The sequence below is a fragment of the Barbus barbus genome, assembly GCF_936440315.1.
Source record: "Barbus barbus genome assembly, chromosome: 29".
NCBI classification, from domain to species: domain Eukaryota; kingdom Metazoa; phylum Chordata; class Actinopteri; order Cypriniformes; family Cyprinidae; genus Barbus; species Barbus barbus.
The window spans coordinates 23,149,820-23,176,210 of NC_136757.1; the positions used below are offsets into that span (position 1 = coordinate 23,149,820).

At 38.4% G+C, this 26,391-nt stretch overlaps 2 protein-coding genes across 6 annotated transcripts in view; both read left to right on the forward strand.

Moving 5' to 3' along the window:
- Window positions 1-15,352, forward strand: LOC306848999 (paired amphipathic helix protein Sin3b-like). Of its 4 annotated transcripts, none has more exons than XM_079383811.1 (19): window positions 1-515; window positions 1,908-2,014; window positions 2,099-2,252; window positions 3,570-3,908; window positions 4,430-4,582; window positions 5,356-5,478; window positions 5,609-5,698; window positions 5,805-5,923; window positions 6,040-6,250; window positions 6,960-7,076; window positions 7,172-7,410; window positions 7,739-7,922; window positions 8,544-9,237; window positions 9,398-9,567; window positions 11,322-11,495; window positions 11,665-11,757; window positions 11,935-12,026; window positions 12,682-12,880; window positions 14,300-15,352. In XM_079383811.1, exons 1-19 carry the CDS (start codon window positions 405-407, stop codon window positions 14,531-14,533), a joined length of 3,603 nt encoding a protein of 1,200 aa, XP_079239937.1. In that variant the 5' UTR covers window positions 1-404; the 3' UTR covers window positions 14,534-15,352. The 4 variants fall into 4 exon arrangements, with proteins under 4 accessions (XP_079239937.1, XP_079239936.1, XP_079239939.1 ...); XM_079383810.1 differs by having other exon boundaries at window positions 5-515; window positions 2,099-2,264; XM_079383813.1 differs by lacking the exon at window positions 1-515 and adding an exon at window positions 596-1,601.
- The window catches only part of LOC306849000 (differentially expressed in FDCP 6 homolog), a 13,348-nt gene continuing 2,285 nt past the window's right edge, over window positions 15,329-26,391 (forward strand). The window contains exons 1-8 of one of the 2 annotated variants that reach the window (XM_079383815.1): window positions 15,329-16,819; window positions 18,712-18,852; window positions 19,095-19,274; window positions 21,186-21,413; window positions 22,484-22,630; window positions 22,847-22,955; window positions 25,208-25,506; window positions 25,844-26,010. In XM_079383815.1, coding sequence (XP_079239941.1) covers window positions 16,724-16,819; window positions 18,712-18,852; window positions 19,095-19,274; window positions 21,186-21,413; window positions 22,484-22,630; window positions 22,847-22,955; window positions 25,208-25,506; window positions 25,844-26,010 — 1,367 coding nt within the window. In that variant the 5' untranslated portion in view covers window positions 15,329-16,723. The remainder of the gene's footprint in view (window positions 16,820-18,711; window positions 18,853-19,094; window positions 19,275-21,185; window positions 21,414-22,483; window positions 22,631-22,846; window positions 22,956-25,207; window positions 25,507-25,843; window positions 26,011-26,391) is intronic. The other variant, XM_079383814.1, reaches the window with a different exon arrangement.

Below are 26,391 nucleotides of genomic sequence, written 5' to 3' on the forward strand. Positions count from 1 at the left end.
CTCCGTTTCCGGACGCTAGGATCGAGCGCACAGCTGCCGCCGAATTTAAAGAGACATGCATCATTTGTTTAAATAATACGACCATTGGGAAAAAAAATTACATGCATTGTTTCTGGTTCTCTTCGCGGGTATCGATGGGGACTCGTTATTGATCCGAACACTTGACGGTGTAGTTTTAATAGGGATTGAGAGGTCTGACCACACTTGCGGGCTTCAACTGGAAGTCTATACTGGAGTAACTGGGTGGCCGTCGGTAAAGTAGACCGGACTTGTGGGGGGAAGAGAGCTGGGTGCCCCCCGATACGAACTGATTTTTTAACGCCAGAACAACCTGCAAACACGGAGGGACGGTAACGGTAAATCATCGTGGCTTCGGTGGCTGTTGGTGGGGAAGGAAACGCACCATGGCGAAAATTCAGGCTCGCAGCAGCACTGCGAAGCAAATCAACCAGATCCAAGACAAGGCCTATGTGGTTCAGAAGCAAGTCCAGCAGCAGCACTTTCAGAAACTAAAGGTAAGAAGCATTGCAGCAAATGCATGTGTTTCCTTCTCTCTCACACAGCGCATTGTGTATTAGGAAGTGCTGTGCTGGTCATATGCATATGGGGCATATCAAAGCATTCACACTGAGTGTGTGTGTAAACGGATTTGAAAAACTTACCCACTTATTAACATCGTTTCAAGCTGGAAAAGTCGATTTGCTGTCGCTTAGCGCACGGATTCCTGGTCAAAGCAATGCTAGTTTACCAGTCAAACATGATGGAAGTGTATCTGCTGGATTAAAGTCTAATGTTTTCTCGTGTTTTCACCGCTGCTCTTTGTTAAAACCAAAACCGGGGGATATTTATTGTAGCTCAGTTTATTCACACTCCGTTTGTTTAAGATAAAACCGATTTATTTGATATTATTGACGTAGATAAGAGAAAGAAGGGAGGGGGGGGTGCTCTGCTAACAGCTACTTTTGTCATAAATGTATCGCTTTTCGTTTTAACCCGACCTTTGAAAGAAACACAAAGTGTATGTTAAGCATACCTGAAGCGTTTCTCTGTTAAAAAGCAGTTTGAATGGCGTTTTGTTTGTTTTTGTTGTGAAATCGTAGCGGGGTTGTTGTGTGTTGTGACTAGCACTAGTGCTAACGCAGCAAAGCTAAAAGAGTCGGTGAGCCTTTATTTTCCTCACTGAATATTAATAAAACCACAAAGAGAATATAAACCGGCTGTTTTTCTCCCAAACCGCTTTATTTGGGTCACTTTTCTGCATCGCAGTGGTTGGGTAGGACATTGTAACTGTTCTTTTTGTCTTGAAGGTTTATTTAGGCGTGCGTTTTTTTTTTCTCGTTGGGTTTTTGTTCTTGTGAACAGAGGAAAAAATCGTATAACTTGCGGTTTGTATGTGTAGTGGTTTAGATTTCACAGTGCTTTTTTGTTTCGCTTGCGTAATTCAAAGAATGTTGACAATGTATTACTTTTAATAGTAGAAGCAAATGCAAAGTCATTCAATGTGATGTGGATCCTCATTCAATAGAAATGGACTTGATGTCCCACATCAGTCCTTTCCGAGTCAAAAAAATTGCCACAATACCACCATGGTGTTCTTCAGCGTACGTCCTTAGAAGAAGCACTGTGGCAGTAGTATGGAGCAGTTATTTGTATCATATGGTAATACCATGGTAGTGAAATTCATGCATCTTTGCATTATGCTCCAGTGTGCTTCCATGAATACTATTACCATTGTTACTTTTCAAAAAAGTAACTTTTTTTAATTGACATAAATACATGTTATTACCATCCCATACCTTTATTGTATCATAGTACCTCCACAGTACTTTTGTAACTGTATACATGCTTATTTTGTATTATATTGTTTGGAAACATAATTTGGGTAAACAGATTTACATCTGTTGCAGGTGGAGGATGCCTTATCTTACTTGGACCAAGTCAAAATACGGTTCGGAAATGATCCGGGAATATACAATAAGTTTCTGGATATCATGAAAGAGTTTAAATCTCAAAGGTATGTTGGTGTCGGTGCACTTTAAATGTATTCCAATGCACAAAAAGCGTTGTGTGATTGTATTTCTGATATCTTCATCCACAGCATTGACACACCAGGAGTTATCAACAGAGTTTCTCAGCTCTTCCATGGGCATCCTGACCTTGTCCTGGGGTTTAATGCCTTTCTACCGCCTGGTTATCGGATAGAAATTCCCAAGAATGGAATGGCATTTCTTCAGTCCCCGTTGTCCTCACAGGTAGGACTTGAGGTGCTTCAGTTTTACTACTTGTTTGTGTTGGTGTCTGTGTTTTGTTCTTCATTTTCACTGTTTCAGTTTTTTTTTTTTTTTGCCTTTTCAATAACACACATGGACTTTCTGGCAGAAGACAAAAGAAGAGGCGGAGCAAGTAATTTCATTTTAATGAGTGACTGCAAAGACTAATTTATTTTATTTGGAATAATGTGCACTGATGAACTGTGCACAATAAAACAGGAATGCGTATTAGGAGAGAAAATGGGGTTGATATTGATTTCATGTTGACTTTGGCCCTGTCCCAGATGGGCCCCTTGCTAGCTTCCTTCGAGTTCACGCTTTGGTGACAATTATGCCACATAGACATCAGGGAGTAGTCCAAATGACATTAGATGTTTTAGAATAAATGGGCTGTTCTAAATCTATAAGAGCTTTATAATTACTTACCAAGTAATTTTGATTGTCATGGTCAACATTTGTTGTTGTAATAACACGAAAATAATAATAACAAATTTATTACATTTATGTACCACAGTTCTGGATCATTCCATTCAAAGCAACTTTACACAGAGTTTTACAATGAATTCAGTTTGCTGATAAATTGTTCATACCTTCAAGCATATCAGATATGAGTGTTTTATACCATCCAACAGACAGCTTATAAGTTATTTTCTAACAAAACTTAATACTTTTATTCAGCAAGGGTGAAGACAGTTATGTTACAATGGATTTCTATTTCAAACAATTGCTGTTCTTTTGAACTTTCTACTTTCTTTTCTAAAAAAAATATCCCAGTTTACAATAAAGCACTATCATTTTCAACATTTATAATAGAAATAAATGTTCTTGAGCACCAAATCAGCATATTAGAAGGATCTCTGAAGAAACATGTGACACTGAAGACTGGAGTAATGGCTGCTGGAAATTCAGCTTTGCCATTACAAGAATAAATAACATTTTAAAATATACTAAAATAGTAAACAGTTATTTTTAATTGTAATAATAGTTCTGATTATTGAACAAATAAATACAGCTTTATTAAGCATAAGAGACTTATGCTTTAGAAAACATAAAAAACCCCCACTATATTAAATCAGTTTTGTTATAAAATATTGTTGCATCTCCATTAAATAAATGCACCTTTGGTGAGCGTTTGTTTCAAAAACATTCATGAAATCTTACCGACCCCAAACTTTTTAATGGTAATGTATGTTTTGTAAAAGTTATGTATTCCTGTTCTCCTGTTGTAATAAACCTATGTGGAGGTGTTGGCTTTCTTGGTGTATTAAAGTACGTCTTTTTTGGTTTCTTTTCTCACAGGTCTCTCCTGGACCAGGAAGGAGCACGGGCAGCTCTGTGGTTAGTGCCTCTTCATCAACAGTGGCTGAAGCAGGGCCGGCTCCGAATGAAGCTGTGACCTCTCCGGAGAGCATCGCTTCATCATCTGGACCTCCTGAACAATCGAGCAGGTTGTCACTTCCTCTGCCCAGCCGAGAGAGCCAATCACAGCCGGCCACCACGTCAGTGTCCCCTCCCACATCAGAGCCCAGTCCTGTGGAGTTTGATAGTGCCATCAGTTACGTCAATAAGATCAAAAAACGATTTTTGGACAACCCAGAAACCTACCGGGCCTTTCTGGAAATTCTACATACATACCAGGTGAGAGCTATAGTGAAATCACATTTTATTCATTATTATTTTCTTTTTTCTCAAGGTTTGACCCTACCTGCAACCTTTTGTATTACCAGCCCAGATAATAACCGGTTGGCTACCACCAATTTCACAGAGCAAGACTTTTGACTATCGACGTTGTTATCTGCCATTTAGGTCAGCAAAAAATGTCTGTAGCCTTTGTGATATGAATTTCTGTCACTGTAAAAGTATTAAGTTCTCATAATTTTACAGACATTAAATATACATTTCTGCTTGTGGATGTCTTGCATTTCAGCAAGCCAATCAGATTGGAGCTTGTGATTTTTAGCAGATGGCTGCCTTTTTCATGCAGTATGCACCAGACTGTCAATGAGCGGACTCTGGGCCATCCGTGGGTGTTCTGCCTGAGGCTGAAACTAGGCTACTACCTACTAGCGCTAAAGGAAATATACTCTTGGACTGTTTTCCTATCCATCCCGTAAACTTATCGATGGTCATTGATTTTTGCGTCCTGTGTCCATCTGCAGAAGGAGCAGCTGGAGGTGAAGGAGAGCAGGGGTCGTAGCACTGGAGGAATGACCGAAGATGAGGTTTTCTCTAAAGTTGCAAGCCTTTTCAAAGGTCAAGAGGATTTGCTTGCGGAGTTTGGCCAGTTTTTGCCCGATGCAAAGAGATCTCTGGTTAGATAATGACCTTTGTCTACTTTTTAAAAAAATTCTCTTGTCTTGCCCTTGTACCGATTTGCAACAAAAGGCTTTTCTCTTAAACATTTTCAGTTTATTTACACCGTCATGCAAAAGTTTGGGGTCAGCAAGTATTTTATATTTTTTTTATATATATATATATATATATATATATATATATATATATATATATATATATATATATATATATATATATATATATATATATATATATATATATATATATATATATATTTTTTTTTTTTTTTTTATTCAACAAGAATGAATCATACTGTATTGATCAGCAGTGACAGTAAAACATTTATAATGTTATGAAAGATTTCTGTTTCTTATGAGTTCCTTTGAACATTATATTCATCAAGAGATTCCAAAAAAATATTAGGCAGCACAGCTGTTTTTGACATTGATAATAAGAAAATGGTGTTTATTGAGCACCAAATCAGCTTTCAGATTTCTGAAGGATCTTGTGACAATAAAGACTGGGGCAATGGCTGCTGAAAATTCAGCTTTGCCATCACATGAATCAATTACATTTGAAAATATATTGCAATAGAAAACTGTTGTTTTACATTTTAATAAACATTTACAATGTTATTATTATTATTATTTATTGATTGATTGAACAAATACAGTCTTGGAGTGCCTAAGTCACTTCTTTCGAAATCATTAAAATATTTTACTGATCCCAAACTTTTGAAAGGTAGGGCGAGTGTTTATTTATTTATTTCTGACTGTGTCTTTGATTCCAGTTTACTGGAGGTTCTTTGCCTGGCAAAGACAGTCTGAAGAAAGCAGAGGAAGAGGAAATGAATAAACAGAGCAAGAAGAGACCTAGACCCATGTTACTGCCCCACATGACCCCCCTTCTGAAGGTCAGAGTTACAAAACTCAGCCAAAGCAGGGATACCATTTGTCTCTGTATCCTAAAGAGCTGAAAAGCTTAAATGTCCTGCAGTATATGCGGGTTACTTGTGCTTAATTTATTTGTTTTTATCCACATAGAAAAAATTGAAGTATTCCTGCTCCAAGGACCCATCTTTTGCTTCTGTTGGAAAGCATGGAGTTTTGCGGGAATTCACGTTCTTTGACAAGGTGCGTTTCATAAACAAAATTTAAATGTATGTGATGGTAAGTCAGCCATCGCCATAGGATTTATTACGCAGTCACAGCAATTGAACAATTTCATTAATTTTTTTAGGTTCGCCGTCTGCTCAAGAGTCAGGAGGTGTACGAGAATTTCTTACGCTGTATAGCTCTGTTCAATCAGGAAGTGGTTTCAGGGGCCGAACTCCTGCAGCTTGTGACTCCATTCTTGGGGTAAGAAAGGTTTAAATAGGGCATGTTTATTTAATCCTGTTTGTTTTCATATGGTGCATTTCGCAGCCCTTTCATGTCAGTCATGCGTTATATGCCACTGGTGCCTCATTCTGTAGGAAGTTTCCAGAACTGTACACCCAGTTTAAGTCATTTTTGGGTGATAAAGAGCTGTCTCATGCCATCACGGGCCTCTCTGAACGCTATATGGAGGGTGGAGGCAGAGAAGTGGATTACGCCTCCTGTAAACGCCTGGGATCCAGCTACAGAGCCCTGCCCAAGACCTACCAGCAGCCCAAATGCAGTGGCCGAACTGCTATATGCAAAGAGGTACTGCATTTTCAGAAATAGTTGAAATTGTGAAATGTTATGGAAACAATGTAATGTTTTTACTATTATTAATACAACTAATAATGTCATATACAGTATAATTATGTCTATATAGTCTGTGTGTATATTATACATATTACTTCAGTATTTGTACTTATTTTTGACAATATATAATTAATGTTTGTGCGTGTTTTTGTTTTTCTTTACTGCTTTAATACATTTCACCTCAGCATTATGCTATTAATCTAAGATAAAATTATGCAAATCTACCGTTACAAAATTGTCAGCCACTCAGCCGTTAGGTCTTTAAAGGAGAGGTGTTAACGATGACACAAAATGGGTTGGTCCCGATCCACAGATAATGGTACAAATCCGCAGAAGCCCAAATCTCCATGAATCATTTGGAAAATGGGGTGTTTCAGCCCCCACACTGCTCTTTTTTTTTTTCAGCTGAATTTGAATGGAAACACTTATCACGAATAGCTCTTTTTCCAGGGTGCCTGGAGAACCTGGAGGTGTCGCCGCCGAATGCTTGTTTGTAAACAGTAATTTTCTATGTAGAAAATAAGCTAGCTATTCATGCAAAATCTGAAGTGGCTGGTGTATAAGACATCTTTAAAAAGTGCAACCAGATATTGCTAAGGCTTCAGTCATGGGGTCAGAAACCTGATGGCAATACAAATGGTTTAAGCTCGTTGTTTTGTTGTAGGTGCTGAATGATACCTGGGTCTCATTCCCTTCCTGGTCAGAAGACTCCACTTTTGTGAGTTCCAAGAAAACACCATATGAAGAGCAACTTCATCGCTGTGAGGATGAGAGGTTTGAGGTAAGATGAGTTGTTTGAAAAATATCAAGAGATTTAGGTTTCAACTGAAACTCAGTTGAGATTGATATTGATTTTAATTTTGTTTTGCTTTGTAGCTAGACGTTGTGCTTGAGACTAATTTGGCAACGATAAGAGTTTTGGAAAGCGTGCAGAAGAAATTATCCCGCCTTTCGCCGGAGGATCAAGAGCGCTTCCGATTGGACGACTGTCTTGGTGGAACTTCTGAGGTCATCCAGCGTCGTGCAATCTATCGTATCTATGGTGACAAGGCTCCAGAAATCATAGACAGTTTAAAGAGGAGTCCAGCCACTGCAGTTCCTGTCGTACTCAAAAGGTTAACAAAAAGTCTTATTTTATTTTTCTCTCACCTAAATGACAATCAGGGTATCTCTAGTTACATTTGACAGCAAAAGTAATAAAATAGTTCAGGGGTCAACAACCTATTTATTCTGCATTTGCTGCTCTAACTCTGTATACTGACTCTTGCCTGAAAGCTAAATCAAAAAAGGAAAGAATAATGTAATTTTTACTATTTTTTTTTTTTTTTTTTTTTTTTTTTTTTTTTTTCTTTGCAGTCGTTTGTGTTTATAAAGTTTTAACAGTTCCTCAATTGTTACATTACATTTTGACTGAAGAATAAATGGATGATTTTCTTGCCATAGATTGAAAGCTAAAGAGGAGGAGTGGAGGGAGGCCCAGCAGGGCTTCAACAAAATCTGGAGAGAGCAATATGAGAAGGCGTATCTGAAATCACTGGACCACCAGGGTGTCAACTTCAAACAGAACGACATGAAGGCTCTTCGATCCAAGAGTCTTCTCAATGAAATAGAGAGCATCTATGACGAGGTGAGTTTAGCTGATCTTCTGTTTCTGAAGGCCTAATGACTCATTCTCAGTAGGATGGCCAGACGTCCCATTTTCCCGGGACAGTCCTGTATTTCAGCTCTATTTTAGTGACCTGTCCTGAAAAAATCATGTTTTGTCCCGTATTTCAAAATTTCTTTACGACTGGGTGATCAGAGCGAGTAGTAGTAGTGTTCTGTCATGCGATTACAGCCTAATCAAAGGTAGCTAAGCTTGTTGTAGAACAAAATTACCATCCCATCACAATTCTTTATCGATTAACTTGCAGTTATTGAAGGCAGGATAGGTGGAATCACGAATGACAAACACTAGAAGTACTCGCGCATGATCAGTTCTCCTTGCACCTGAACTGCCAAATACACACACAGTTGTCAAAATGTCCATCGTGTGGAGTATCTCACGTAAATACAGTCTGTTATGGCTTAAGCGAACGTAAACAGGTGGGTGAAAACCAGATTTGTCTTAGTATATTACATCCATTCATGCATTCTTAAAGGGAAGGCATCTTAATTAAATACTTTTCCGTCTCATTAATGTTAATCAAACAACAAATATTTTTAAATAAATGTATCGCTAACGCTTTAGTTTTTTCCCCATCTACAGAGGCAGGAGCAGAGCACAGAAGAGGGTGGTATGGGTCAGCTAGGTCGTGACGGCTCAGGCACAAATTCGACCAGCGAACCACACATGATCTTCACTTACGAAGACAAACAGATCCTGGAGGACGCCGCCTCCCTCATCATCTACCATGTCAAGCGGCAACCCACCATCCACAAGGACGACAAGGACCACATCAAGCGTATCATCCAGCACTTTGTCCCTGACCTCTTTTTTGCCCGTCGTGGAGAGCTTAGCGAGACAGAGGAGTTCACGGATGAGGAAGTCGAGGGTGAGGACAGCGCCACCACAGGAGGCGGAGTCTCAACAACAGGCGGCCAGCAACAGCTGAACGGTGATTCCAGACGAAGACGATGCACTTCCCCTCAGAGCATGGACACCTCTATGGCCGCCCACAGTATGAATCCAGAAGGGGAGGCCGTGGATCTGCGGGACCCAGAGGCAGAGCACCAGAAGGAGCTGGATGGAGTCTACAACCTGTTCTTCGTCAATAATAACTGGTACTTCTTCCTGCGGCTGCATCAGACTCTGTGCTCACGGCTGCTAAGGGTTTACAGGCAGGCCGAGAGACAGTTACTGGAACACAGGGCGGAGCAGAATCGGGAACGGCTGCTCATGGGAGAGGGGCGCAGAGAAAAGGCAAACGACCTGGCCATGGAGTTGCGTCTAAAACAGCCCAGTGAGTAGATTTCCTGAACGAAGCACATGCACACTTACACCTACACAAGTTTTGCATTGGATGCACCACTAACATTTGCTTTGGGATAGTTACTTATCTGCTTTTAGAACTAAATTATCAGGCTTGCACAAATTTTCACAAGTAATGTCTGTTGTATCAGGTGAAGTAGAGTTAGAGGAATATTATCCAGCGTTCTTAGACATGGTACGCAGTCTTCTGGATGGAAACCTGGAGTCTACGCAATACGAGGACACCCTGAGAGAGATGTTCACCATCCACGCTTATATCGGATTTACCATCGATAAGCTCATTCAGAACATCGTAAGACAGGTGGGTTGAAGAGTTGCATTACACAGAGCTAAGATTCTTGGGGCATTTGTATACTTTTAATTGCTTTACACACTGAGGAAGGCTTTGTAGCCGAAACGTTTGTCTTTTCCCCATCGGTGATGAACGTTAAATAAAACTAAAAAAGAAGACTCTTCTTGTGAGTGCGGATCATAATTTCTTATACTTTTAAAGGGGCCATAAATTTTACAACCATTTTTCAACTTGCAGATCTTTTACAAATGGCTGGTTTTGCTCTTGAAGTCTTGGAAGACTTTATGTAAATGAGTGGACACAGATTTATATGCCATTTCAAAAGAATGACAAGAATGCTTTAACGCCACTTCTGAATTGCTTAAGGGACGTAAAAAGCTGGATGGCCTCAAATTGTAATAAATAATATAATCGATAATAAAACAGATTATTTTCTTTGGACAAACTGAAAATTTGGTCTCTGTGAATGTAAATTTGGGTCCCCTGACTGTGTACAACAAAGTAGTTGTGAAAAATGTAGGTGTCTGGTTTGACAGAGAACTCAATGTTGTTAAATCATGCTTTTTCTTTTTTTAAAGTAAAAACTTTTCTCTCTGCTAATGATCTTGAGAAACTCATCCATGCCTTAATTTTTTTCACGACTCGATTATTGTAATGCTATATATATATATATATATATATATATATATATATGAGTTAACCAGACAGCTATGGCACTTAAGGGTGATCACGCTTTCTCAGTTGCTGCACCCAAACTGTGGAATTTGTTACCTGTGAGTATTAGATCAGCTCCGACTATCTCTAGTTTTAAATCATTGTTAAAAACGTATTTATTAACTCAGGCGTTTAATCTCTCTGGGTGCTAAGTTTTATGTTCTTTGTGTCTTTTCTGTGTGGTGCGATGTTACTGTCTGTGTACATTTATGAAAATGTTTTCCTTTATCTTTAATACAACCATTGTTGCCCAATGTGCTGTACAATTTGTGCATAATGAAATGACCTCAGTTCTGATTCACCCATTATCTTAATTGAATAGATATTAAATAGCCATTTATATGTATACAGGCATGCAAATTTATTTAATTAAATTGCATTCTGTGCGATTTGATGATAAGCCGTAATAAGATTTTGGTTTTATTTTAATTAATTCAGCTCAATTATGGCATCATAATCCTAAAAGTTTCCAAATAACTTTTTACTTTTTGCAGTTTGTGTTTCTTAAATGGTCGGAATGAGCTGACTGGGAAGGGAACCTTAGGGGCCGTTCACACAGAAAATGTCTTTGTGTCTAAAAACACGAGACGCAGTGCTCAGAAATGGTTAAAAAAAAAAAAGCACTGCGCAGAATGCCACCTCCACCATGTTTCTGTCAAATAAAACAATTTCCATGCCAACTTGCAAGTGTAAACAAAAGCTTGCACTGCTTGCCCCACCTCCGGGGTCTTCTGATAGAACCGTTGTTTTGGAACTGACATTGAAGAGTGGCGCTGCTTGTAAAAGTTGAAATTCTTTTAGCTTGACATGGCATCTTAAAAATGCACAACTGAGACGGTGCAAGAGACGTGAGCACAACACTCATACATTCGTATAGTGCATGTCTACATAGAATGTGTTTTTTTATTTTAACTACCTTTACATTTGTTTTTCTGTATGAATGGCCCCTTAGGCTGTGAATGTTATAGTACTTTTATATTTCAAAAGAGCAAGTAAAATCTTTTTTGTTTAGGTGTTAACATGCTCTTCTCTCTGATTGACTCCAACAGCTTCAGCACTTGGTCAGTGATGAGGTGTGTCTCCAAGTCACTGAGCTCTACCTGGCCGAGAGGAAGAGGGGTGCTGCTGGTGGCAATCTCTCATCCCAGTGTGTCCGTGCCGCCTGGGAGGCCAGCTACCAATGGAAGGCTGAGAGAGTCATGGCTGAGGAAAACTGCTTCAAGGTGCTTGACCTAATGCTGTACCGACATATGAACACAATTTATGTGGAAATCTAATTTCACAATTTTAATTGTTATATTCACCTCCTCAGTTGCATTAATCCTATGAATTGGCATGCTTGTTTTGTAATTACCTTGTTTAGTTTGTAATTTCTTGGCTGTTTCTCATCAGGTCATGTTCATTCAAAACAAAGGTCAGGTGACATTAACGATTGAATTGCTGGACACAGAGGAGGCCCAAGGCGATGACCCTCTGGATGTTCAGGTAACTCCACACAAAGTTCTGTATTTTTACAACAGAAAATACTTAAAAAAAGTTTCTAGGAAAAAACAAATCGTTTCAACTTTCAAAGCGTCAGATTTAATAGGGTAATCTGGTTTGGTGAGGCAGGAGTGTAATCTTGTTTTCTAGTGCATTAATATTTGTTTTGTCTTGTTTCAGAGCCTGTCTAATTATATGGAGCAGTATATAGGAACTGAATCTGTATGCTCTCAGACAGAGGGATACTACTTCAAGCCTGTGTTTCTACCCAGGTAAAAATCATGTTTGCACTTGTTTAACCTGCTTTATTTATGCCTGTTCTTTCTCTTTTGTAGCCAGGAGGTTAATTGTTCATCTGTTTAGAGGTGCATGAATTTTATTTAATTTCTGCTCTGCTCCACTTTTTTATTTTTGCTTTGTTTACAAGCCCAATATTACTTGCTTTCTCTCAGCAATACTCAATATTTTTAGACCCCTCATATTATTTGACCTTGTTTCTGGAATAAAGTATAAAGTCGCGCACTGCTTTTGGGGAAAGGGGGGAAAGGGAAGTAGTGTGTGGCCGAGTATGGTGACCCATACTCGGAATTTGTGCTCTGCATTTAACCCATCCAAGTGTACACATAGTAGTGAACATACACCCGGAGCAGTGGGCAGCCAATGCTGTGGCGCTCGGGGAGCAGTTGGGGGTTCGGTGCCTTGCTCAAGGGTCTCACCTCAGTCGTGGTATTGAGGGTGTTAGCCCACCTACAATCACTGCCGGACCTGAGACTCGAACCCACGACCTTCGGGGTTACAAGTCCAACTCCATTAGGCCACGACTGCCCTTTTTGTAATATAAACTAAAAATTGTTTGTTCAAATGTAATAAATTTCAAATTAAGGTGAAACTAGATTGACATTTTTTTTTTCTGCACCTCACCTTTAGGAATCTGAGGCATTTCCGTGGCTGGCAGCTCAAGCAGGTGGAAGCCATGCGCTGCCGGAGAGAGTGGCATCGGAAGATGGGTGTGGAGACAGCCGGGAACCTGGACTGCCGTTTCAAACTAAACACGCACAAGATGGTGTTTGTGATGAACTCCGAAGACTACATGTACCGTCGAGGGGCCCTGGTGAAGGCTCGGAGGGTATGTTCATAAAATACATATGTTAATAAAATACAACCAAAAGATTCTGAACATTTCTATAGTCAGTATACATTTTTCGTTCTAGTATTTCGTCAGTTAAATTTCTCTAACTCTATAAAAATGATTTTCAAAAATACTTGTAGAACTGTTAAATTCAAATAATAAATGATGCTAAACATATAACTCATGCATGGTGAAGATCACAAAAGAAGCTTATTAACCTTTAAAAGAGAGATGAAAATGCTTCCCATATACAATCCCATTCAAATGTTTGTGGTCAGTAAGACTTTTATAATGTTTTTGAAAGAAGTCTCTTATGCTCAATAAGGCTTCATTTATTTAATAAACACTATAATATTTGAAATATGATTACAATTTAAAATAACTGTTTTCTATTTTAATATATTTCAAAATATAATTTATTGATGTGATGACCACTGAATTTTCAGCAGCCATTACGCCCCTCTTCAGTGTTGAATGATCCTTCAGAAGTCATTCTAATATGCCCATTTGATGCCCAGTAAACATTTCTTATTATTATGAATGTTGAAAATAGTTGTACTGCTTTATAATTTTGTGGAAACCGACATATTTATTTTCAGTATTCTTTAATTAATAGAAAAAGAACTGCATTTATTTGCAATAGACATTATAAATGTCTTTACTGTCACTTTTGGTAAATTTAATGCATCCTTCCTGAATAAGTTATAAATCTTATTAACACCAAACATTTTTAAAAAGTAGGCGCTTTCTCAATGGAGGAACCTTTTCATAGTTTCTAGAACTATTGGCGGAAGTTCCCACTTTTTGACGTGTTCGCACCGCATGAACTGGGAACATATTTAGTTCTCGGAACTCCGTTTGGGGAACTCAATTGGCTCCTATTTCAGAGTAGGGTCTAAAAGAGTTCTATAGGAACTACCAGTGACATTAGTGTACACTGAGTGGCCAAAAGCATATGAAACACCAGCTACCCGGCATTTTTAAAAAGCCATGTAAAAATGTTTTCTCCACCAACATGGAAAACAGCGAAAACACCATTTAGCTACCTGTTGGCTGCAGCATTGTGTTCTTTTCTCAGCCGCTGATATTTAACACTGCAAGTTGTCACTTCTTTTTTTAAATGCTTTTAAATTGTGCGTTTACATTCCATCTACATTATCACGAAACCCACGACACACCACAAAAACAGCTCTGATCACAGCATCCTCCATTGTTCATGTTTGTAAATTGCCACAAATAAAGATGCTGCTGATGGCCACTTCAGCGTTCCTGCTGCCGGTGCGAATGCAACCAGGAAAATGGCCCGTGGGTGAAATTGGTTCTCTAGAACCACCATGCTTGCTAGTTCCTAGAACCACGTGGTGCGAAAGCCCCTAGTAGTGTATTTATTTATTTTTGTCCCATCTCTTCCTCTAGTCCCAGCACAGAGTAGCACGGGCAGAGCACGAGCGCTTCGAGCAGTGGCATCGGGGCTGGTTGAGCGAGCATGTGTCCTCCAGCGCTGAGCGCAGCGTGCAAGACTGGCTCATGGGAGAAGAGGACGAGGACATGATCCCTTGCAAGACCACCTGCGTGTCCATGCAGGTCAAAGGCTTACATGTCAACAGGTACCAGGTGCACTACAACAGCAAGGCCCCCGCCTCACCGTAACAACCTCAAGCCTTGGGATGGATTTTGTGATCTCTCTCGCTCTCTGTTTTCTTTCTTTGTCTCTTTCTCGCTCACTCTTTCAAATGGCCGAGCTTAAACATGCTTGGCTGAAATGCAGCGAACAGACAGGAGTGGTTTGAGGACAGACAGCTGCTCAGAGGAGGGAATGCCTCATTGAAAAGCATCACATCTCGACACTAGTCCATCATGATCGATGCAGTTACCAGACGTTTCAGAAATGTGAATGTCATTTTTTTTTTTTTTTTTTTTAAAGAAAGTCCATTGTAGTTTTTAGCTCCTGAAACCAGAGTTTTGTTTTGTTTATACTGAAGTATTGAGAGACTAGGTTTAAAGTATGTCTACATCTGTATGTCTTTTTGTACAGTAAAGTCGACTCAAGAGCTCGAGCAATTGCATATATACAGCAGAAAGATTATTCTGTGTGCATTTTCTTGGCTATGAATGATGACTTGGAAAAATTATGTTTTTCTGGCGCACACTGGCATCTTCTCCGTAACGTCCTTATTTTAGTTCTCTGTTTTGTGTTCTTTGTTTTCATCGTCTCTTATAACTGAATAGAGGATCGCCAGTGTCGCCCGTCAATCACTGCTCATGATTTATAGTCGATTTTGTTAAACATCCAGATCATGTATCATATCGATCTCGCCAAATCCTTGCTTTTGTTTGGTGTAATTTTTACATATTAAAACAGAAAAATGACTAAATATCAGTGTTTTGAAAAAATGTATAACATTTATCCTGTATCAGTTATCACAAAATAAACAACCTAGTTGTGCAGTTCTTAAAGAACGGGTCGTGATTCTTGCTGAATTCTCACTTTTTCGTTTTTTGTTTGGAATAGCAACTTTATCCTGTCTTGTGGTTTACTGGATGTTGCAATTTAATATTTATCTATCTGCAGGATACCATGGTGGAAAACCAGCTTTTTTAAAACATGTTTGGACAGGCAGAAGATTTTCTGTGAAATATCATCCAACAAAGTGTCAGGGTCAAGTTTCACCCCACAGTTTTTTTATTGACATTTAAGCACATTTCCTGAAGATCCTTTCTATTTAAAACCTCCACAAATGAAATCCTGTACAATAAATACTAGAAAGGTGTATATTTATTTATAAAAAACTAAAATTGGTAAATGTGTGGTAATGTTAAACTGTCATGAAAATGTCAAAATTAGACATTTTAGTGGTCTTCAATAAGCTTAATTTGATTTATGGTTTACAGAGTGTCATTTGTTTAAAAATCTTTTTATTTATTTTTGGCAGAAATATCTCCACTGGTATCATGATATTCACCCAGAAAGTTTTTTTTTTTGTTGTAATTATTATATATTTAATGTTTTTTTTTGTTTTTTTTATTGGGTAAATATGTTAAACTGTCATGAAAATGTCAAAATGCAATACATTTTAATATTCCTCAAGCTTAATTTTATTTATGGTTTACAAAATGTAATTTTGTTTTTCTTATGATTTGGGGCAGAAATATCTTGAATGGTTTCATGATATTAATCCAGAAAGTTTTCTTTAATTACTATGTATTTTATAATGTGAGTATTAATATGATATTATGTTTTTTAATTGATATATTAGGTTATTTTTTTATTTTTTTCCTTCCATAGCTTTTCAGACAGACGTTCAGTCTTGGACGTTACAAATGGCTTTCATTTGGGGCTTGTTCACTCTTTCATATCTATCTGTCTGTCTATCTATCTAGCATATCTATATGTGTTTTTTTTTTTTTTTTCTTTTAAGTTGTCTTCACAAAGCCAATTGGGTGCTTCCTCTTTCATAGCTTATAAATAGACCCAGATACAGGCTATATATGAACTTAGAAAGGGGATTTGGCTCTTACAGAACACTTTGGTTTGTTCCAAAATGTCAAGTTTAACATGACTTCAGAAAGGCTAATAATTTCTGTTTGAGAAAACACCTCATTGATCTCAAAAAGTACTTTTATGTACCCATTTTTGCTTTGATGCCTTCTATCTTGAGTTCAAATCAACACGTGATGAACTTTATTCCTTTTTGATTGAGGTTTGACCCAGCAGGGGGTGTGATTTGCCTGTTGGAGGATGCACACTTTTGCTGTGGGTGTGGGTGGCCTTGAACTACAGAGCGAGAGAAAGAGAAGGCAGTGAAAAAAGGAAAAACGGAGAGTAAAATTGCTGCAGTCATGGACTTGCGCTCAGAACTGCTCAAGTCCATTTGGTACGCTTTCACCGCTCTAGATGTGGAGAAGAGTGGAAAGGTGTCCAAGTCTCAACTCAAGGTGAGCTGCAAATTTATTCATGCCCTATGATAAAACTTTCAGATGTTGGAGGCTGAAATTCGGGGTCCTGTACGGCTCTCATATCTTATATGCTCTAACATATTCCTTGATCTGAAGGACAGAAAGAAGGATCAGTAATCAACTCATGCATAAGTTTTTTGTTTTTGTTTTTTTTCTTCCAATGTTAGGCTTAGAAGATGCCATGCACTTGCTTTAACTGCTTGAACTGTGTTTCCTGTGTGCCATTATGCCACATGCTCTATAGTGAACTTAAATATTGAATATTTGAAACTGAATATTTGGGTCACAGGTTTTCTTTTACAATTGCCCATTTATAAGACTGAAGAGACCTGTTCATTCATAGTCACATTATTTTAATGGGAATTCTTATTTTCTTTTTTCCCCCTCTCTCTTTCATTATTTCTTCTTTTTTTCTGCATTTATGAAGGTTATGTCTGATCTTATACCATGTACATGAGACTGCACTCCCATGATTAGTTTTTGTCCAGTCCATATCTCAAGCTGACTGGCTGTAACAGATCCTCTCTGACTCTTGGGCATTTTGGGTCTAATGCTGTAAATGGGCTCAAACTGTTTAACTTCGAGTCTTGAGAACGGTGGTCACCGGATGTGTGTAGTGAGATCACACTCTTTGTACTTTGTAACATCATGGTTTGATCTACTCCTCTCTAGTCCACAACGTCAGCTCTGTCGTTTTCAAAGAAACATTTAGAGAAGTTCCCAAGTAAAGTTAGAGAAGTGATGCAATGTAGCCCTGCTGTTGCTGTTGAGAGTCTATCAGCAAATTTTTCAAAATCTTGCCTGGTGTTATTTTAAATATTTTTTTAAGTAATTAAATAAGATTTTTGATCCCATGATTGTGGATTAAATCAAACCTCTGTGTGAGCAGAGAATGCTAAAATAAGTGTGTATAAATAGAGCAGACCTCTACCTGTGGCCTGCTTCCTTTCGAGGTTGTAATGATGCATGAAATATTTATGCTTCTAAAAATCAAATTTCAGGCCTATTCTGAAGTGTAAAATGGTGAAAAACTTAAAGGTATAGTTCACCCAAAAATGAAGATTTGTGGAAAATTTACTCACCCTCAAAATTTAGATGAGTTTGTTTCTTCATCTAAACCGATTTGGAGAAATGTAGCATTAACAATTTGCTCAACAATGGATCCTCTGCAGTGAATGGGTGCCGTCAGAATAAGAGTTCAAACAGCTGATTAAAAAAAAAATCACAATAATCCACATGACTCCAAGCCATCAGTTAACATCTTTTGAATAGAACAAATGTGTTTGTATGACCAAAATTCATTAGTAAACTATTGCTTTATCTATAATATTGTATTCTATAGTTAAAAAAGTTGTCTTGTTTCAATCAAGAGATAAATATGTGCATATCAAGCATGGTTTACAAGCAAAGACAGACCAAAACAATTTTAAACGCATGTTTTGGTGGATTTTGTTATCGGGACAAAAGGAATGGACTTTATCCCTGGAGGAAGCGTTATTATGAATTATGGACTTAATGATGAATTAGTTTCTTAAAAATACGTTGCTTGTCACAAGACATTGATTGATGGACTGGACTCATGTGGATTGTTGTGATGTTTTTATCAGCTGTTTGAACTCTCATTCTGATGGCACCCATTCACTGCAGAGGATCCACTGGTGAGCAATTTTATGTAAAGCTAAATTTCTCCAGATCTGTTAATATGAAGAAAGAAACTCATCTACATCTTTGGCCTAAAATTTCAGCAAATTTTCAATTATTCCTTAATGGACTAGTAACAGAATCAATAAATACCTGTACAATGTACTACTTTGTGTATATATGAGTTTTGGCATATGATGTTGTTTAAGATCGGTGTTATTGCTCTGCAGGTCTTGTCTCATAATCTTTACACGGTTCTGTGTATCCCACACGACCCAGCGGCTCTCGAGGAACACTTCAGAGATGATGACGACGGTCCAGTGTCCAGTCAGGGATACATGCCCTACCTCAACAAATACATCCTGGACAAGGTACACAGCCTCTCTTATTCTCTTACAGTATGTATTATGTTTGGAGACAGGCTTTATATATCATCCTGTGTAAGACGATGTGTTTTTTGTGCATGTCTATCATTCTGCTGTTCAGATACTGTTGCATCTGAAATACAAAATATTGTTTTATCAACATTAACATTATGCTCTAACATTTATCATGAACATTCTTGCATTTCTTCTTTAGTCAGTTTCTGACTGAGTGTTTGTCTCTGTGTTAGGTGGAGGAAGGCACGTTTGTCAAAGAAAATGTGGATGAGCTCTGCTGGACTCTTACTGCCAAGAAGAACTATCGGCCAGAGGGAAAGTGCGTTTTACCTGGAAAAGATGCCTTCCGGCTCTGGTGCCTGTTCATATTTCTCTCGGAGGACAGATATCCTCTAGTCATTATCCCTGATGAGGTGAGATTCATGCATTATGTGTCATTTAGATCAATTTTTAGAAACCTTAAGCCCATCAATACATGAGTTCTAGATGTTTCATTATTCTGAAAGTGTTAAATAATGGCTACAAATATTATTTAACACACTTAAGCCACACTTAAAAATGCATACATTTTATTTGATAAAATGTAGAAAACCAAGTGCAATCTGTCTTAAAGATAAAGAAGTTTCAAATGATAAACAACAGATATATTATTCAAATTGAAGACAAAAATATTTAGTTTCTGGTTGTCATCTTGGCAGACATTATTGTATCTCCTTATGATGAACTTTCACATGTGGTTATCCTGAGGAGAGCTGACATCACACATCTACTAAAATGAGACCAGATAGTTAAAAGCTTAAAATTCTGCTGAAATGAAATATTCACACATTATTAAAACTAGAATATGTTTTGTACCTTTATCTCTCTCCTGACTCTTTGAATACTGAGAACTTAAGTGCAAAAGTAACACTTTACAATAAGGTTAATTAGTTAACATTAGTAAACATGAACTAAGAATGAACAATACTTCTACAGTATTTATTAATCTTAGTTCATGTTAATTTCAGCATTTACTAATGCATTATTAAAATCACAGTGCATTAGTTAATGCACTGTGAACTAACATGAATAAACAATTAACAACTGTATTTTCATTAACAAAGATGAATAAATAGTGTAATAAATGCATTGTTTGTTCATGTTAGGCAATACATTAATGTTAACAAACGACACATTATTGTAAAGTGTTACCAGTGTAAATCATATCATACACTGTAAACCTGCTGCTAACAACAGGACCACCATTGGCTATGTTTTTTTGTTATTTCTGTTTTTCCTCTTCAACTGAAACAGTTTACCATCAAAAGCCCTGTAGGTTTTTCAGTTTCAGATATAATCATAGGGCCAAATCCGCTAGTAGCCTATGTCATGTTCTTCAGTACCCTGTCTGCTTTTCATTGTGAACGGCACTACACTTGCATTTGTGCTTCAAACTAGCAGTTGTTTGCTTTCTTTAAATAGCTTTTGTCAGGAAATAAGGGTGATGTAGCCGTCACTATGAAGTGAAGTGAAGTGAAGTGAAGTGACATTCAGCCAAGTATGGTGACCCATACTCGGAATTCGTGCTCTGCATTTAACCCATCCAACGTGCACACACACAGCAGTGAACACACACACACCGTGAACATACACCCGGAGCAGAGGGCAGCCATTTTATGCTGCAGCGCCCGGGGAGCAGTTGGGGGTTCGGTGCCTTGCTCAAGGGCACCTCAGTCGTGGTATTGAGGGTGGAGAGAGCGCTGGACATTCACTCCCTCCACCTACAATTCCGGCCCGAGACTCGAACCCGCAACCTTTGGATTACAAGGCTGACTCTCTAACCATTAGGCCACGACTTCCCCTATGAAGATGGTAGAGCTGATTTGGCTGATAACATACTACAGTCAAGCCTTTACAAACTGTTTGCATTCTAAATTTTTAGATATAATGTTTGGCAACTGCATTTACATGGTTAAAACAATGTCATTTTTTCTCTTTCTGTCTTTTATGCCTTTGCTGAATTTGTCTGTTGTCCCAATGCCGTTGTGATGTTTCTTGTCTTGCAGCTTGGTTGATTTCCTGTGCCCTGTTTTGCAACTGTTGGTTAAATGTAACTTGTGAGAGTTTCACAGAAGAGGAGAACGAAAGAATGGAGTACAAACATCAAATTTGGTGTTTCATAAAACAATTATAGTAGTTGCAGTATTAAAATAAACAAGTGCTGTTTGAACAGTATTTTGAAGCTGGTTGGTAAATGCACCGCAGCAGCATCAGATGGCTGCTCTCATCTTCACACAATCTCATATGTAAATATTATTACTTTTTTTTTTTTTTTTTTTTCACAGGTTCAATATTTACTGAAGAAGTTATGCATGGCTATGAGCATTGAGCTGAACAGTGTTGAACTGGAAGACTTCATTTCCCAAGATTCTGTTCAGCAGAATGGCTTCATTGTATGGGCCTTTCTGGAGATGATGAATTCTGGGAAACTAATGAGGGGCATTGCCAAAGAAACCATCAGTATGGCAATAGAGGAGGTGTACCGGGAAATAGTGGGTGACGTGTTGAAAGAGGTATTAGCTTTATCTATTTATATTAGTATTTATTTAATAATCATGTCAGTTATGTGGTAATGTCATTCTCAGGAAACTGAGCCATGACTAAATCATATGATTTTGTTTATGGTTGATTCTTAAGCCATTATCCCAAGCAGTGTTGCCAAGTCCACGGTTTTCATGCATACTTTGGCTACTTTTATACTGTTGCTGTGGGTTGTTCTTTTAGATTAGGAAACCCCCTGGAAGGAGGTTTTGACTCTCCGGAAACCGATTGGGTTAGTTTTGGCTGTAATTGGCCTAGTTTTGAGTATCAGTTGGGCTGGTTTGTTTTGCAGACCTGGCAACCCTGACCCCAAGCCTATATGTGTAGGTTTGCAAAATTCAAAAACCTATTTTTTCAAGTTCTATATATATTGCTGTTCAAAAGTTTGGAGTCTGTAAGATTTTTTTTAACGTTTTTAAATAAGTTTTTTTTTGCTCACCAAAATACAGTTAAAAATAATATTGTGAAATATTATTACAATTTAAAATAAGTTTTTTTTTTTTTTTTTTTTTTAAGTGGAAATTATTCCTGTAGTGACAGGTGAATTTTTTTTGTGTTCAGTGTCTTCAATGTCACATGATCCTTCAGCAATCATTGTAATATGCTGATTTTCTGCTCAAGAAACTTCTCTTTTTATTATTAAAGTTGAAGAGTTAAAAATAACAGCATTTATTTGAAATTATTTTGTAACAATGTTATTATTATAATTAGAATTATTATCATTTTTGACCGTTTCAATGAAAAATAACATTTAATATAAAAATAATCTATAAAAAATAAAGGTTGGCATTACACACTAAAAAGTAAATCTATTAAATAGTGTAATTTAAGTTTTAGTATCCTTTTAAAATATCAGTAGTATGTCACTGAGACACCCTAAACACACACATGGCATGAGAAAGATCCTGTTAAACATATAATGTGACACGTGTACATATTGAAATACCAACAACTTTCAGCAAATACTCTTTGTGCAATTATGTGTCTGTAGGTATATTTGATGTATTTATTTAAAAAACAAATCCTTGCTTCTTGACACCAGGGATATCTGTGGAAGAAAGGTCAGTTGAGGAGAAACTGGATTGAGCGTTGGTTCACTCTGAGACCCAGCACTTTAATTTACTTCGCTAGTGAGGACCGCAAAGACCGTAAAGGCAACATTCAGCTAGATGGAAACTGCTGTGTAGAGGTAGGGTACAAGTGTTTGTGGTTTGCATGTGTTGTTATTTGAAGTAAAGCTGGTATAATTATATAATGGCATAGTATCAGTACCACCTCATGAATACATGCTTGTCAGCATTTTTAGCTGGTTATTGGTTGTTCATTAACACACAATACAAAGAGAACATCTGCTTCTGTGATCAACAGAGTCATGTGTGAAATGTGTCTCTCCTCTGTATATAAGGTTCTTCCTGACAGAGATGGGAAGAGGTGTATGTTCTGTCTGAAGACGCTCACCAAGACCTATGAACTCAGTGCATCTGACACCAAACAGAGGCAGGAGTGGACTACAGGTCTGCATGCATTATGATTTGGCTTTTTTGATAATTTGTCAGGTGTTCTGTTTGTAAATTGTAGGGAGAGTTTGAAGATGTTTATTTCCCTGTCTAGTTTCCCTTTCTGCAAGAGAAACCTTGTTCATCAGGACACTTTTCTTTGCATTTACAATTGGCCATTGTTGCTGTGTAACCTTTAAACTAAAAAAAAAAAAAAAATACATCACTGTCACTGTGGTTTGGAAACGACTTTGTTAGTGGAAACCAGTGACATTTCGAAGGTTGACTTTTTACTCACGGGTGTTTTGTGAGACTTTCTAAAATGAATCCGCACAGGGAAACTTTTGAACTTACCTAGGTAACTTTCACCTGGAGGATAATAAGACAGGTGAAATAAATCCCATAAACTTAAGCCTCAATTATCATAGAGCATTGAAGATTGAATTGGGCCTGAAAGCAATTACCTAGAAACCAGAGCAATTACTCTGAGATCCTGCGTTGATCAGCTCGCTGGTTTGTTCACGTCTATCTTTAATGAGTCCCTTGCTACCTCCGTGGTTCCCACCTCATTCAAAAAATCTGTCATTATCCCTGTGCCAAAGAACAATAAACCCTCCTCCCTAAATGACTATCGCCCTGTTGCCCTCACATCTATAGTCATGAAGGTTTTTGAGAGACTTGTAAAGAGCCACATCTGCTCCTCCATACCTGATATTTTAGACCCTCTCCAGTTTGCCTACCACCCAAACAGATCCACTGACGATGCCATCTCTCACGTCCTCCACTCTTCCCTCACACACTTGGACAGCAACAATGGGAATTATGTAAGGCTGCTATTCATTGACTATAGCTCAGCTTTCAACACTATAGTCCCCATCAAGCTAGCTTCTAAACCCACAGACCTCGGCCTAAACTCCCCACTCTGTGACTGGATTCAAGACTTCCTCACCGGCAGACCTCAAGTGGTGAAAGTTGGCCAGTTCACCTCAAACTCCATCACTCTGAACGTAGGAGCCCCACAGGGCTGTGTCCTGCGTCCTCTGCTCTACTCTCTCTACACGCATGACTGCGTGTCCTCTCACAGCTCCACATCTATTGTCAAATTCGCTGATGATACTGTGGTTCTGGGCCTCATCTCCAACAACGATGAGACCGCATACTTGGATGAGGTAGAGAGACTCACATCATGGTGCCAGGACAACTGTCTCTCTCTGAATGTGAGCAAAACTACAGAACTACTACAAAACTACCAAGAGCTGATCATGGACTTTAGGAAGAGACCGCAGCGGCCCTACACTGCTCTTATGATCAGTGGGACCTCTGTGGAGAGGGTGAGTAGCTTCAAGTACCTCGGTGTAAACATCTCCTAGAACCTGACTTGGACTACACACATCCAAACACAGGTCAAGAAAGCCAGGCAAAGACTGTACCATCTGCGACAGCTGAGGAAATTCAGGGTCTCACCAGCAATCCTGAAAACTTTCTATTCATTGACTGCATCTCAGTGTGGTATGGAAACAGCTCCAATCATGATTGCAAAGCTCTACAGAGAGTTGTGCGCTTAGCTGAGCGCATCTCAGGGTCTGCTCTCCCCTCTCTGCAGGACATCTACCTCAAACGCTGCAAAAGTAGAGCTGTCAAAATCATCAAGGACTCAAATCACCTTGGTAACCATCTATTCACTTTGCTTCCATCTGGTAAGCGCTTCTGTAGCCTGATGGCAAAAACTGAGAGACTTAGGAGGAGCTTCTTCCCCCAGGCCATCAGGCTCCTAAACTCTAACTCCGTGTCATAACATCACATGACTCCATGTAAATATCATTATATCAATAAGCTATTCATAATTATTCATAATTTTTCTCTACCTCATATTGCTGCTATGTAAATACCCTGTACAACGTTTTGCACATTCCTCTTATTACTATTTAAGTCAAAAACATACTGACCTGCACATTCATATTTATATTTTTTATGTTTTATTTTATTTTATTCTCTTATTTTTTCTACTTTTCTTTTCCTTAATATCTGTATACTTTATAATTGCACTGTCCTTGGAGCGGACCTGACCTACATTTCACTGCTGGTTATACTCCGTATAATTGTGTATGTGACAAATAAAATTCTTGAATCTTGAAACCACCCACAACACTAGAGCAACTTCATAGCAAAATGCTAAAAACATCTTGGAATACCTTGACACCAATCAATAATTTTATTGTATTTTTATTTTTAAAAAAATTGCATTTATATTATTCCTTTTTTTCCGCCAGCTATCCAAACAGCCATCCGGCTGCATGTGGAAGGTAAAACTTCTCTTCATAAGGACCTAAAGTTGAAACGACGTGAGCAGCGGGAACAGAGAGAGAAGAGGCGGGAGGCGAAGGAGCAGGAGCTGCAGCGCTTACGGGCCCTGCAGGAGGAGCGCGAGCGGAAGATGGCAGAGCTGGAGCTGCTAAAGGAGGCGCAGAGGCAGGCGCAGGTGCTGCTGGAGCAGGACGAACTCCGCAGACGACAGCAACACGAACAACTCCAGCAGGCCCTGGAGATCCAGCTCAAAGAGGCTGAAGAGGTCATCTATCTATCCATCTATCCATCTATCTATCTATGGTTTGTTCGTCTGTCTGTCTGTATCTCTGTTTCAAAATGTTACCTTTTCCAGAACTTTAAAATAAGGCTTTGTCATGTCATCGTTCAAAATTGAACAGTTTTCTAAAAAAAATAATAATAATTTTTGCTTCCTTACATTTAAATACAACTTGCAATTTTGCATCCTGTTCGCCACCTGAATTTTAATTCAGTTTAAATGCATTAAACTGGAATTTAAAAGCATTTAGAATTAATTTCTGATAGATGGATAACGATAAATCAATGTGAGGTATATCTGACGTGTTTTTGCTTGAGTGCAGGCGCGGGCTAGCATGCAGGCTGAGATGGTACTAAAGGAGGCTGAGGCTGAGAGACAGAGAAAACGAATCAAAGAACTGGAGGCCATGCAGCAGCGGCTAGAGGAGGCGTTACAACAGGAAATCAAAGCCAGGCAGGACGAAGAGGCCTTCCGCTATGCACAGGCTCGGTGAGCAGCAGCACACAAACACTGTTGAGCAACGCACCCATGCTCAGTTTCGCACACAAACACACTGATGTTATGACAGGGCTTTTCAGTGTCACATCTGCAGACTGTTTGGTGCCCTCTTTGCACTTTCTATTAAATGTGAGTTGTGTCTTACAAAACAAGGTGCTAAAACACTTCAGAGAGGTACTATTCAGGGTGGAAATACAATGTTTTAAAAGCTCTCCCATGTAAAATTGCATGAGGTTATGCAGGAATTAATGAAGAGGAAGTTACCAGAGGAAGTAATAGACAAAAGAGGCTTTTTTAATACAAACATATTTGTCTAGAGAAATGAATATATACATAATAATGATATATAATATATACAAATAAAACCTGTTT